This window comes from Diprion similis, chromosome 5, assembly GCF_021155765.1.
Source record: "Diprion similis isolate iyDipSimi1 chromosome 5, iyDipSimi1.1, whole genome shotgun sequence".
NCBI lineage: Eukaryota > Metazoa > Arthropoda > Insecta > Hymenoptera > Diprionidae > Diprion > Diprion similis.
In genome coordinates this window covers 2,014,489-2,029,747 of record NC_060109.1, presented here as the reverse complement: position 1 = coordinate 2,029,747, position 15,259 = coordinate 2,014,489, and the positions used below count along the sequence as shown (strand labels likewise).

At 39.3% G+C, this 15,259-nt stretch overlaps 1 protein-coding gene across 1 annotated transcript; it reads right to left on the bottom strand.

The window, feature by feature from the left end:
* Positions 1–231: 231 nt before the first annotated feature.
* LOC124406371 (A disintegrin and metalloproteinase with thrombospondin motifs 7-like) lies at positions 232–13,067 on the bottom strand. The gene is made up of 18 exons (XM_046881771.1): positions 13,022–13,067; positions 11,391–11,660; positions 9,628–10,031; positions 6,348–6,510; positions 5,556–5,857; positions 5,153–5,277; positions 4,754–4,903; positions 4,527–4,676; positions 4,305–4,448; positions 4,115–4,226; positions 3,833–4,042; positions 3,516–3,752; positions 3,232–3,352; positions 3,038–3,164; positions 2,838–2,958; positions 1,270–1,413; positions 1,076–1,194; positions 232–979 (listed from the first exon to the last, which is right to left on the bottom strand). Exons 1-18 carry the CDS (start codon positions 13,065–13,067, stop codon positions 232–234), a joined length of 3,693 nt encoding a protein of 1,230 aa, XP_046737727.1.
* Positions 13,068–15,259: the final 2,192 nt, after the last annotated feature.

The following is a 15,259-nucleotide window of genomic DNA, read 5'->3' as shown; positions in this document are numbered from 1 at the left end:
TAAATACAAATGACGTAAGAGAGCTAAGATTCCTCATAGTAATGACAATAATTAAAATTCTTGTTAAAAACAGTTCCAGCATAGTTCGATCTAGTGTAGAAACAAGACGAATGGGGGATAAAATTAAGGATTGTAGTAAGGATTGTTTGCCTCTTCTGCAGACTCACTGGTAACAGAGTTGGCAACAGCCAACAGCGGAGGGTTCGTCGAATTCTCAATAATGCCAAATATTTAACCTCCACTCGGTGAGTTAGTGGCAGATCCCATGGATCCAGCACCATCATTATGCTCAGGGCTTTGCAATCGCTTGGCTGCCTCAGAACCCTTGAATACTGTCTCGTGACTGGTGTCTATTTCAGAACCAACCTCGTCACCTTCCTCTTGGAATGCTTGATCGGACATATTCGAGGATGGTTGATTATCTATGATGGGTGCTTCCAGAACAACAATACTGCCGGGTGGTATATTGTCTTTGACGATGCTTCCGGGTTTTGGCGTCGCCAGAACCGCTTGTGCTGACCCTTTTCCGGGGCAATTCTTTCCGGCGTCGATACCCGCGTCACTGGATGGGGCAACCCAATCGTCGATCAGATGCTTGAAGTCAGCCGCGACGTTCCTCTTCTCTGACTTCCCACGATAACGTTCTCCATTGGTCTTCTCCAGATACCGTGACATTCCCATGTCCACCAGCTTGTCAATAACGTTTCTCTGTTCTTCTAGCGACTGCGGTTTTTCAGTCGTCGCATCACCTTCTTCTTCTAACTCATTGCTTCGCGTCTTCTTGCACGTTTTCTTGCATGGTCTATTCCCCGTGCAACTCTGTGACTGCTTTGGTACTTTGCCTTTACAAGCGCTTAGTTCAGCCTGAACATCTTCACCCCCGGGATGAGCTGCTGGCTTCACACACTGCACCTTTCGACGTTGCTGCCCTTTTTTCCCTCCACACGCACTGCATCGACTCCATTGGCTTACGCGCCATCTATGAGAATGAATGGAAGAAGCAAGTGAGTGATTTATACCAAGCTGACAGTATTATTTGGTTATGAATTATATTAGCATAAACAGCTTATCGTACTTAGCTTTACAGGCCTGATTGTTGCATTTCCGGGATTTGGGCTCTGGACGTTTGATGTCCTTGCAAAATGAATTGCTCACTCGACCACTCTGCTGCTCGACGCAAGATGCTTGCGCCACCTGTTCAGTACATAAATAATTATTGCAACGAGAAGCTGTCATTTAAATTTATCGAATAGTTCTGAACTAGTCTACCTGAGTACCACCGCCGCATTTCACGCTGCATGCTTCCCAGTCCAAAAAATCCCACTGATATTGCGGTTTTCCTACAGCTTTTCCGTTTAGCGTGTAGTACACGTAGTGGACACCGGGGTTGACGTTGGGATTGTAAAAGACGTACTGCCATGGATAAAAAAACGAGATAATAATTAATGATGAACTTATGTGGCGACAACGCAATGGCGTATCTAGATGGCAAGTGGCACGAGTCCTAAGTGCCATTTCAGGAGGGACGCTGCAAACATGTTTGAAAGAGGCTGCATAGTTGGATGTTTATGGTTTTTGGTAGCTTTATAAAAATATGGTGACACGTTGAGTTTTTATCAAATTGTTACATCCACAAGCTGTATGGTAATTACCTCTTGGAAATGCAAGGGAAAAATATTGTTGCAGTAAGAAGGTATAGAATTGTCTTGCAAATAATGTGACAATTCGCAGAATGAAATCAACCCGATGAAATCGATGAAAAATCATTATTTGAGGTCCTGCTTACAATTCAAGGTTTGTCTTGTCACGTTTTCAAAAGTATGCATAATTCCGATAAATATTCAATTTTTGACCATTTTGTAATAAAATCACAAAAATAGTATTGGTTTCCAAGCAACGAACTTCCTCAACCCGTTGCGGCCTAAAATTCTTATGAAATTTCTGCTACAATTTTCATTTTCTTTGTTAAAACTATGAAATAGAACGTAATAAAATTCAAAAGTTTCGAGTACCAATCTTTGTTAAGGGGAAGGTTCGGTGCACTTTCTAGCTATGAGAAATATCGGTCTTATAGAATTCATGATGTTTTTTTTTTTTTGGGCTTCATTTGCGACCATGAAGAACCGTCTATGAGGGCCAAAAATTAACAAAAAACCCACGACCATTTCACAAATTTTATTTTTCAAGTGAATGATGATATCATCAATCGCATGCGTCATTTTTCAGACCGTGAGATTTGAAGTATGTAAAATTTTGTTTTTACGGTGAAGAAAATCTTTATCGTGGTTGCACTGAGCTGGACTTCTTCTTTTATAAAAAATTTCCCATCTAAAAATTACATACATATGTTCCATCAAATCCATAATGCATTATTTAATGGAAAATGCGTACAGCGTAGATGAATTATAAATAATCTACCAACAAATTTGTCCTTGACGATATTTTCTATTATATAATGCATTGATGGAAAATATGAATAAAGTAAATGAATCATAAAAAATTCGTTAAAGATTTCTTAATTTTTTTTTCATCGTGCGATACTTTTTCATGCAAAAGCAAATAAAGCTCAAGAAAAATCACGAACCCTTCAGGACTGGTATTTCTCATATCTAGAAAGTCCACCTTCCCCTTACAGGGGGAGTAAAGTGAAATTTTGATAATATCGAGTTTTTGGAAAAAAAAATTCAATCTCCTTTCACCGAAGTCCCCCCCCTTAAAGGCGTTAGTATAGGTCTCAGATTTTCAGACAGGGTCGCAATTTTTCGTTATTTCTCTTAGATACACCATTCCTGTAACGGAATCGACATATCGAAATAATATTTTAACCTACGACGTACTTGCAGTTGGATGTCTTCATTGATTGGACCTTTGATCAGGACTTCTTCCTTTTTAGGTTCAGGATGTTTGTATACCGCTAAGTCGCCGGCACAAGGATATTCTCCGTTTCTATTTTCGCGGCTATTGAATTTGAAATTTCGCATTACTACGTTATTGAGATGCCGATTTGATCTCGACGACTCAAAAAAAATTCACTCACTGATCGCCATTTAGTATGTATGTATTTCCTCTCTCTAACTTGATGGCTAAACTGTTGCCTGCCGGACCTTTTTCAAAAAATCTTATATTCCGACTTCCTTTTGGGACTGTCACAACCTTTTGGTAATCTAATAATCACAAAATCATTTAGAAACGACTTCTCATTCTGTATTTCGATGGAGATTGTTCACTTACCACCTTTTCCGGTCGCCGTATAATCACCCTCGACTGGAGTGCACTGAGTACCGTCACCCTTACAGATTCCGCATTGATCTTCGAGAGCATCTCCGTTTATCTCCCAGTCACAACCAACTTTCTAAATAATTTCACAATTTCATTATAATTTCGCTTATAATACGATTTGTGTGACATATGAAAACCATTCCACCGTCAACCTTTCATCTCAACCAAAGTTTTCACTGCAGTCAACTTGACATGCATCTGACCAATCTGCAAAAAGCATTGAAGTCGATACTCACTGTGCAGCTCCCACCGATGCATAGATTCTTTGTTCCAGGCTCACATGGGGTTCCATCTTTAACCATTGGCGAAAGTTTAACGTAAGTTTTTTTCTCATTAAGACAGTATAAAGCACACGGTGCTTCAGGAGGACCCTGATGTGGTACCCAAGTATGAAGACCATCAGGCATAACCTTCTGTGTATTGAACTCTGCGCATTGCACTGCTCTGAAGGATGGTTTCTTCGAATCGCAAGGCTATTGGAATGCAATAAGAGAGTGCATCTTCAGGACTCATTCGCATCAATGGAGTCTGGATAACACACACCATTACTAACCTGCGTATTACACGTACTGAACCTTTTCCTCTCTCCCAAGCAGTATCGTCCACCATTCTTCGGGATCGGGTTATCACAGTCTCTCTCACTGTATTTCACACCACCACCACATGTCCTGGAGCAATCACTCGTCTTGCTCCACTTACCCCATCCTCCATGCACAGCGGAGGGTCGCTTGCCGACATCAACGCATTTCTTATGGATACACCACTAAACAGCAAATAGAAATAACGATGCTAGTGTGAAGACTAATTGAGTGTGAACGAAGTGATTTTATGGTACCTTGTTCTCTCCGCACTTAGTACCCTCTGATGGGGCACCCTTTGAGGAGCATTTTTTGGCGTTATCATTCTTTTTGCACCACAAGGCATCGCACATTGACTGAAAAGGAACATGCGCACGATTGATTAATTCTTGTTACACAAGTTATGTTCGACACAATGAACTATTCGTCTGCCATTTTACATCAGTTCTTTCGCACACGCTGGCGTCAGGATCATTCAGCATCAACTTGCACTGAAAATCTCCGTCATACATGGCACCGGGTAGCATTCCAGGAAATTTGTATTTTGAATTGGGCTTCTTATGATTGTCCAGGAGGCAGTCACCTAAGCTCCTGTAAACATAAGCTTAACATTACTGATCGTGGATGAACTATGCCTCATGTGAGGCCACCAATACATTCAAGCCTTACTCTACGAAGGTTGTCAGAAATTTTCTACTGCACGGTGACCATCTCAAGGTGAAACTATCGACGATCGGTGACATAATGAAGTAACTCTTATCAGATGTGTCTTGCGGTGGACATCCACTAATCTCAACCGTATCGTGGGAACATCCTAAACTATTGAAAAATTAATGCAGTTGAAAGTCAAATTTGATTAGACTGCTGTACTTCTGATATACTGTATATATACAAACTTGTGTCCAACTTCGTGTGTGACGGTTATGCCAAGTATGAGCCCAGCATCTTCATTGATACACGCAGCTTTTGGAGGGTCGCAAGCCGCTGACACAAAAGCCAAACCTAGGAGATTGCACGCTGCCTCATCACTTGCGCAAATATCGTATCTGCGAGTCATTCATAGATGGGTTGAGTGAATAAAGAAAGTGTTCGACAAAGATAAAGTGGATCGTGTTTCACTTGTTCGGTAAAACAGATAAGTCAATGTGGTGAATAAAATAATTGTACACAGATCTTTTACTGCTTTTAGTAATCAATGTGGCCTGGACTTACAATCAATAGTGAAAACATGAATGCACCAATGAAATAAGTGAGTCAAAATAAGATCTTAAAAATAATTATGATCGTATGCTTGCCTCGTGATTAATACGCCGATATCGTGGTGATTGGGGTGTTTTGTGTCTTTTGGATTCATCTTATTAACCCAAGCGGCGAAACTGTCCAAGGTCTTCTCAGCTTCTGGGCTGATGGATAGATCTATCTGAAAACATGTATTACATCGGTTAGATAGAACGAGGTAACACGTGGCTCCCATCCGACATGAAGTAAGAATATAAATTCACCACACTTTTCACAAAAAACCTTGAACCGTGACCCGCATGACCTGAGAGCTTTTAAGTCCTTATCCAATGTCTCTCTTTCATTCTCACAAAGGTGGAGAGCAAATCTTAGTCAATAAAATACATGATTTTAAATCGTTGTGCGTCAAAACGAATTTAAGGTCTGATTGCAGTTACGTAACGTGAGTTGTGATCTTACCTCTTCTTTTTCTTTCTCGAGATAGATGATCCGGACCACAACAACGTCCAACTGGTTCCCAGAGCTGGAATCGTGGTAGAAGTCGGAAGCCATGTTGAGAATTGTCAGAACGTATTGCTCGTAGTCTATGCTTTTGTGGTACGTCAGAAACCGTTCGTCGCATACTACGGTCAGTTCAACGTAGCGGTGTATACTGTGGGTAGCTGCTGACGGGGCCCTTTTTTCGAACGTTCCATTACCGGCCAGCCTATCGCGTCGATTCTTTTTCTCCAACTGTTCAGCCCAAGCGGTTTCCCAATCGTCTGGAACAATGAAGGTTGCGCTATTCTGATGAAAGAATTCTCTAATTAAGAAAATGCAAAAAAACAGGACCTCAAGAAGAGACCCAAACACTCAAAGAGTCCCAATAGCCTTACGCTCGTATTTTTTGAAGTACTTGCCAAGAGAATTTATCGAGTCTCTCGGAACAAAGTGAATGCAGTTCAACAAGTTTGTCAAATGTCTTCTGATTCTGGACAAAACCTTCCTGAGTTTAATCGTTAAATAAATTTAAGCATTATCAGGATGTGGCAACTGTTGAATTTGAAATCTTCTAAGTCAAGTAGTTTGATGGAAGAATATGTGACGTTAGTTTGACGAAACTAATCGACTTCCGCCACAATCAATGCTTCTTTCCGAACATAGAAGTTTCAGATTTAGCACTTCCAGTCTGTTTCCAGACGTAGCAGCTCGTCGCAAAGCAAAGATTGGAACATAAATCTCTCGAACATAGGTATAACATCAAAGTCTCACCACTAGTTCCGCAATTACGTTTGCTCCGCTCGGTTTGATGCAGGGTTTCGTGCGGTGCTTTCCGTTGGTAAACCATGTGGACGTGCTGGCCTTCTCGGTCAGGGACCGCCTGGCTCACTGGCTCGATAAAGTAACGCCCTTGATCCGTATGCAAGTATCCGGCCTAGATTGAATAGTCAAACATACGTTCACTCAAGTATTTGCGTTTATTACTTGCGACTCGAGAGTCGGCCATGCATAGTTTTCGATATGTATGGAAAAAATAAGTTTTTGTACCTATTCGTGAGGTTATTATATCTGAATTAATTCTAATAATATCTCATCAAGTTCACAATTTCTTTTTATGCGTAAAAATAGTATATTTTACTCTTGTGTCAAATCGCGTGAAAAATTCGTGAATCAAAGATTAAATTCTTGCAATCATCGGTGTTTTGGTGTGTCAAGTCTTATTCAACGGGCCAATAATGAGAATGAAAGTTTGGGCTAATTCGATGATGTTTGGGTTTCGTGCGAGTAACCGGATTCCGTTGAAATTACCCAAATGTCAGTTGCAGGTGACACAGGATCTGACGATGACATTTCTTGAAAGTTTCATGATGTACTTTTGTGAACTTGTGGATGTTGTATAAGTGCATGCGAATCCACGTCCCCTGAGGTTAAGATCCGAGCTACAGCATACACGTGATACTCACGAGTTGGATAGAAGTTAGACTAGTTTTCGAGATTAATTAATTCGTTCGTATTTTGTTATTGTAAGTCTAATGGAAGCCCGAGTAGGAGAGACCAGGGTTGGGTGAAACAACGCTAATAACTCAAAAACTAATAGAGATAGGAGAGGGGATACAAGAAGAGAAAGAAGCGGCTTTCGTATCAAGACGTGCCCATTTTTTTTTTTTTTTTCTCTCCTATAAAAGCAAGTATTTTTGTTGCTGTTATTTTATCTTTTATTACAAAACTATGATAGCTACAATTTATTTTAGTTATCGAAGTACAAATAGGTATGATTTTTTTTCATACAAGTTGCTTATTTCGGAGATTACGTCGACAAAACGTCTAAAAGGTGTGCCGAAGACGGTTGTAACAATTTTTTCGAAGCCGGTTGAAACGTTTCATCCCATGTACGAGTATTTCAAAACTGTTAAAGATGTGTTTTGTGATAGAAAAGCTAATTTTTTTTCCTACTGTCGTCAAATTTAATTAGCTTTCAATTTTTTTTTTTCAAGGTTTTACTATTGGAATACTGTATACATCATAAAATTAACGCAAATGTGATGTAACTAATTTTATTGCTTAATTAAAGTTCAGTTTTTAATTTAACGAGACTGAATCTTAAGTGAGCCGTTAATGTTGTGCATTATTCTGTAATTCTTGCATCATTAAATAAGTATATAACAACATTATTTTCATTATTCTGCTAGTGTCGAAACATTTTTTCTGATTTTTTAAATTGCCCCCAGATGTTTTTTGCTATGCAGATAATGCCACCATAACCTTATACATTTGTAGTCGGGTAACTATGGTTCAATCAAAGCATATTATCAATTATGCTTAATTGAAATTGTAGTTGTAAACAGTGATTTTCCTGAAAATGTTTCCCCTGATGCATCGCTTCGACTCCATATTGTTATTCCTTGAAAATTATCCGAATAACACAAGTTTATTAATGAATTTGTTAAGGTAATTTCATCTATCAGGACACACATTATCGTCAAGATTTTCACATCCAGATCGTAGTCACGATGTTTCGAAAAAAGAGAAATATTTCTTGCACCATGACAAAGGTGAAAGAGCTTGAAAAGCTTGAATAGCAGTTCCTCGTATCCCAACCAAGATGCTTACACTCAAGAAAGGATTTCTCACATCTCAACAAGGGTACACCACTCTGAAAATGGTTCTTTGTATCCAAGCAACAGTATCACGCGTTCCAAGAAAGAATTCCTTGTCCCCTGACGATGGCGAATCACTTCAAACTAATTGTGAGTTTCCGGTATAATGCCAATAGAAAGATTTTGAAACTCTCAGCGAAAAATATGGCCAACAATAAGTATATTCGGTATATTTTCACCAATGAACAAGGGAGAAGAAATTGAATATCGACCAAAATCTAATTATGGCAACTACAGGTTCGACAAAAGTCATCGGTTTGAAAAGATCTTCAAAAGACATCAAATATTTTCCAGAATTCGTAAGGTCATATTTTTTACAGTGATGCTTGTAATTGTTTTGCTATACGGTGTGGCTTCAACTGCATCAGGTATATAAAGCTATAGTGAAACTGCACTCGCAAGTTAATCCATTCAATCATTTGATTACTGATTATAAGCATAATGTGTGATGCGGCTGAGCGTGCAGGTATATCAACTGCGCAAAAGCCATTCCCTGTGGATATTTTAGTGCGGTTCTCTTAACGCAAGATCCTTATTACATCTTAAACGCATGCAAATTAATAAGATGATTTGCATATAGATCGACGCATTGCTCCACAATGTCGCCAATTCACTGTGGCGGATGATCGTAAATTCAGAATTGAAACGTGATGCTAATCGGAATACACTGACTGACTTCATCTAGAAACTGGCTGCAGCATAAGTTCACCAAAGCAAATAAATACATTTAAATTTATTCAAGGAGGTCTACCGGGTGTCTGAGAAAACTTTGGAACAGAGCGAGTGAGAAACAAATAAATAGAAAGTAACAATTAATGGGTAAAGGCTGCTCAAAATTCGACTTACATCAATTCTGCTTTCTAAGAGTTACGAATTTGGGCACAAGGATAAAAATTTTCATATAATATACATTACCAGTCATATTTTCAATAGATTAAAAGTGAAAAGATGATTTACGGTATTCCATTAGATGTTAACTGCAGCTTCAATTAGGTGCATTGCATAGTTTCGGGACAATGCTTCTTTATCGACCGATTAGCTATACACAGAACCAACTGGGGCAGGTTCAGTTCAAATTTCGGCTGAACAGATCGATGGCCGCTAGTAAAATTCATTCAACTACTAGAAAGGCTGATTGCAAAAGATCTAATTTCAGCGTGACGATTATAATCCAAGTGACTGTATAAACTCCGATGATAAAACAGTTACCTTCGACACAGAAGTCAACTGTTTTATCATCAGAGTCCGTAGAGTTACTTGAATTATAATCCTGACACCAGGGTTAGGTCTTTTATAATCATTCTCTCTAGAGTTAAGTGAATTTCATTAGAAGCTATCGAGTTGAAGCACTTCAGTTCCAAGGTGTGAACAGATATCGGACAAGCGGTACTAACCACGCCGTCGCAGAGAGAGAGTGCTGCCCTGGAATCCCTGTGACCTCTGACATGGCCTCTATAGTGACATTGCATATCGTCAGCTCTTCTGAATCGTATGCCATTGTTGGGGTCAGTGCGAGCGCCTTCGCCTCGAGTCTCCATCACTAGTTCCGGTGATATGAACTCGTGGTGCGGAGTCAACTCGACGTGATGATCGGCGCCGTTGAATGGAAGCACCAAGTGCATCTTGTGGTCGGACAGGTCATCAGCCGCGGCATCGGTATCGGCTGCCCGCTTTTTCCGGGCCTCAAGCTCTTGGCGATCGTAGAAATTGGGTAAGTTGAACGTCAGGAAACTGCCGTCCTCTGTCACTCGACGTGGTATCAGCATCTCCGCATCGTGGACGTCCCGCGTGTATCTGCCTTGGTAATTAGAAAATTACGTGGATTACAATAACTTCCTTGTAGATTCGTGAAGTTGGATATTCCTAATTCAAAAGATTAAAGAGTCAAATTGAATGTGGAATATAATGAGAGATTTGTAAGTCCAAAAAGTTAACTTGTACTTTGCAGGGATTTATAATGACTTATTCTGGAGTCCAATAGACCAATTAAATGAAGTCAGAGCATGGTGAAGAAATTCTACAGTTTGAAAAACCTGCTTCATCTTAAATCGTAGTAAGTCAGTGTTTAGGTCAGAACGAACTAACTTGAACTCAGAGCATCATGAGGAATTGAAAAACTTAATTAAGATTAATTGGTTCTGAAGTTAAACAAACTAACTCGAACCAATGGAAGAATGAAGCATTTGGCTGTTCATGTTGGAATATGAGCAAAAATAATCTAGTATAGTAAGAATATATTTTATATACAATGTTAAGTCTAGTGTGTATGGCTCGAAGAAAGAAAAGGCTTTCTTCGAGAAGATTATCCTTGTTTACAAACAGTAAGGTATGTAAACGCCGAAAGACAACCAGCGCTAGACACATTCTGTTCAACTGTTCAATGGTTCAGTTCTCCGACAGCTCTCACTCCGGACAGTCCTCTAAATAATAAATCGAAAAACTTGCTATACTCAAACTCTATAGTTTATTTGAAAACCATAACCCAATAGTTCAAAAAGCTGACTTTAGCTTAGACCATGTTGCTAAGTTATTCCAAACTTCAATAAATCAACTTGAGCTTACAGAATGATGAGGAATTTGGTTGTTCAACAAGCTTACTTGAACTTAGATAATATTAACTTATCCTGAGGTTCGATAAATTAACCTCAACCTACAGAATAATGTGAAATCTGAAACTTTCAAGAATCTAACTTGAACTCAAATCATAATAAGTGATTGTAGTGTCAAACAAACTAACTTGAATTAAGAACCTGTTCAAAAACTTGAAATTCCGGAGTTTTAACTAATTACACTAGTGAATAAATGCCAGGATATGAAGAATCAGTTAAAAGTGTATCCAACTTCCAACAAGAGAAAACAAAACTGGAACATAAAAAGATAAGTCCCGAGCTTTTAAAGCTCTCTTTCATTACCCTCAAATTATACACGTGCTGGACTTAAAGGGGAGGATATTTTACGTTGCTTCCTTTTTCCATTGTCCTCCTTTTATTGTTACATCGAGCTTGTATCGAGCAAATGCGATCCACTCCGATAATAATTCAACCGTTATACCAAATACATTAATGGGTGAAGTAATTCCCCCAAAGATGCGAACGATCATGAATCGAGCTGTGCCTAGCCTAGCCAAAACGTGGTGGCTCACGTGTCCTGCGCTAACGTGGATGCATCATGCGAATATTGACACGCATGTCACGTTCCAGGTTTCGCTGTTCCTTTGTCCAGTCGTACAAAGGACCCGGGCTAAGTTCAGCTGGCAGTGCGTGATGCTTTTGGTGATGGAACGAGAGAGACAAGGATGGAGTCACCGGATTATGGACCGAGAATCTGACCGAGCCCGCGTTTTTCCTGCCGATGTCTGTACGACGCCTGCTCACCACGTGCTGCATTGATTGCCCCCTTCGATCTTGTTCAGCTGGCAATAAATAACCTAATTTAACCCACAGACGCAATACGTCAGCAAAAGGTGCACCACACCGGGCTGGCGCCCACAGACGACGCCAAAGTCAATCTCTCGATGGCATCACGCCGGGACTCTTCTCGGAACATGCTCTCCTTCCATTACCATCCCAACCAACCACCCGTAGCGACCAAAGCCCTTCATCCTTTGCGAAAGGCGAGGATGTTGCCTTTTTTATTTCAGCACATTTGCAATTGTTACTTCAGACTCGTTCTTCAGGCTTGATTTTCACTTTGTACAACTTTTTCTGAGCCACACTTGTTATCGGATTTCAAAAATAGATGCAAGGAGTAGACTTTGAAGGGATTTTGAACCTTCGTCAAGTACGGGAAATTGTATTTTACATTTCTTCTTCAATGTAACGAAATGTCTCGAAATTTTCGGAAATGATACGGCTCGTGATTGTGCTTTTGTTTTGACTGAATAAGGTTCAGAACGTTCGCGGAGACACTCAAGTATTTCCAGCTAGTTTTCATTTGATTCTACTTTATAATACGCTACTGCAGCTAAATCAGATATTTTCAATCACTCTTCATCCTATGATTCACCAAAGTGTGAAGAGATTTCGTCACTCAGAAAAATTCAATATTGTGAAAAACATGATTCGCTGCAATCGACGAGGTCCAACATTCCTGTAATAGTTATTACGATTGATCAATATTCAAAATTTAAGGGACTCTACTTTTCATAGTTTAGCTCAGAAAGACAAAATCGTTTATCAAAATCTCTTCAAATTTAATGGAGTAACTATTTAACGGTTACGTTATTCCTACGCAATCAACATGTAATTTTGAACAATTTAATATCTGCATACAAAGTTACAGATATGACAAACGAATCGCATTTTCACATCTTGATCACAACTGAGGTTATATTATAATTTTGAATTATTGAGACAAAATTTGCAACAGTTTTGAAAAACAACCGGCAATGATTCCGTGATGAATAATGTACCTAAAATCTGAAACTTTACTTGATTCTAATTCAAAATTTTAAAAATATTCTGTGTTATTATTGAACGAATGGAGCAGTTCATAAAAGTACATTAGCATCCAGAATAAATTTTTCTCCAAAACGTGTAATCGACCTCCTCCACCAAGTCGTTACCAACTCCTGATTGAGGAACGTCCGATTATGCTATTCATTGGCAGTGAACACCTCACGCACTAGGATTTGATCTCAATTTGACTACGAGACGTGATTGTGGCCTCTGAATACGTAATGGATGCAGAGGAGGGTGAGTCTGACAGTTACCACGGCAATTACAGGACGACGGTTTCAAACAGGGTAAATATAGAGAGCCATCGAGGATGAAGGACTCACTTACCTACCATGATACGGTCCTTCGGAAGCCTCCGGACTGTGCCTGTCCACCATCTGATAGGTGAGGCAGTGAACAGCGAGGATAAAAGTATAAAATATAAAAACCGCAATTTCTTCTCTCATAACACTTGATGTAAATTATTTATTCCGTATGCCAAAATACCGACGACTAAACGTCAAACAGAATGTGATGTGACAGTCACGAGATCACCTGTCTCTTGTTTATGAGCATTTGTTCACGCATATTCTTCATTCCCGTGATATCTTGTCAACTTGCAAACACATTCACTCAGTTGGTACTGTAACTGCCCTTCAGAATGCATTAAAAATTTATCTATATATATATTTAAAGAATGTTTGGAAAATTTGTCATGTGTAGAAAAAAGAATCTCGTCATAGGATTTTTCTTGAATTCCATTTTATAACGTCATTCCCAAAATTAAAAATTTTTTTATTCAAATTCTACAATACACCAAAGTGTTGATAAAATTCCTTTGTGACGATTTAAATATACCCGCCCGAAACTTAAACAATAATTAAGTACGAACTGGATTTAAGTGTGAATTACTATTTCTCCACCAAATTATCTTTTTACGGCATGGGCATTGAAAAATCCACTTTTTTTGGCAGTTTGAGTTTCGTAAAGTGACGCTTTATACGGCAGCGAACAAAGTTGCGGAATAAAGTCTTTATTCCGTAATTTTGACGCGCAGTTCGAAATGCGCATCCCAAACTGCCGAATAAAGTAGCTTCGTCGAATAGATCGCGACATAACCTCACTCTTCGTTTTACTTTTCAATGCCCATACCGTAAAAAATATTGTATGTGGCATGCCCGTAAACCGTTTTTTGACTCGGATAATTTCAGTACTCGCTTCCGGCTCGCCTTCAGCTCGTCCTGAAATCTTTATCCTTGCCAAAAAACAGGCGGTTTACGGGTATGCCACATAAATAGCTATGGAACACAACGTGCCGAATTTTCTTTCTTTTAAGTGTTTTCTTGCTTTTTCTTTTTTAAACCAAGCTTTGAAAATAATTATAACAATTTTCCAATATAAAGTATTTTGAAGAAGATTTTATTGCGCATAACAATCAAGTTGGTGTAAAGTCAAATATAAAACTTGTTTCAATTATATTCAAAAATGCAACGGCGTTGTTGTTACAGATGAAACAACCCAATGCAATATGCGTGTGAAGTTGAGTCTCCCAGAGCAGCGACGAGCTTCGATATCAGTATCAAGAGCTTCGGACAGTCATTCAGTCAGTAAGTCAGACGAGGGTGAAAAGCATCTTGCAGGGTGTGAAATAACAAGACATGGCTGCATCCCCAACAGCCTAGATGCCCCGTGAAAGTACTTATCGTTCTCCTCGTCTCTCGCACTCTTCCTCTGCCCTGCATGGAGTTGTGCTGGAAGTCCTGGTCACCCTCCATCGATAACGAGCCGATGGTAGTCGCGCTTTTTTATATCGCTGCTCTCGACATGCCGGAGTTTTTTGCTCGGACAAGTCACGATGGAACTGCCAACGACCGATTCGATGGAACTGCCAACATGCTAATCACGTTACCTTAGCCAGGAAATCGTACGGCTGTGATGCTCCGGAATCTACCATACATGCTGCATGAAAGTAGGTAATAAACGATTCTCGGTCTTTAATGTTCATGTATCTTCATATCATTGATAAAACTACACCTAACTTCAGTAGGTAGTGAGTGAATTCCGTTCTCTAGCATATGGGCTTGGAAGTCATTGGTTCATTAGCATCTAGCGCAACTAGCTATTTGTACTTTACAGTTAAACATTATGACTTCGAAATTGAACGGTCATATTTCAGATCTACGCAGTGAAAATTCATGTTTTGAGTTTTAATATGGATTTGCATTCCTTTGAACTAGAAAAAAGGTCTACAAAATTGTGGTATACCTAATAGGTGGCACTATTTGACCAGTCAGATCGATGAGAAAAGTTTAGTAAGCTGTTATCGATAACCAGTATTAGTTAAACAAATAATGGCACAGAATCATTCCTTGCAACATTTGGTCTAATTGTTGTCAATACAATTATGCAGAACTTTCATACCAAAACATTTTCAAGTATTGTTCCAAATTTCTGTCAAATGGTGTCATGGTTACCCATAAACCCCAATTCATTGAACCGAAATAAATGTATAATCGTCATCTATTGATTCTCATCGGATTTGAATCAGTTTCTGCTCTACTCGATTCACTAATGGAACAAGTTGATATGT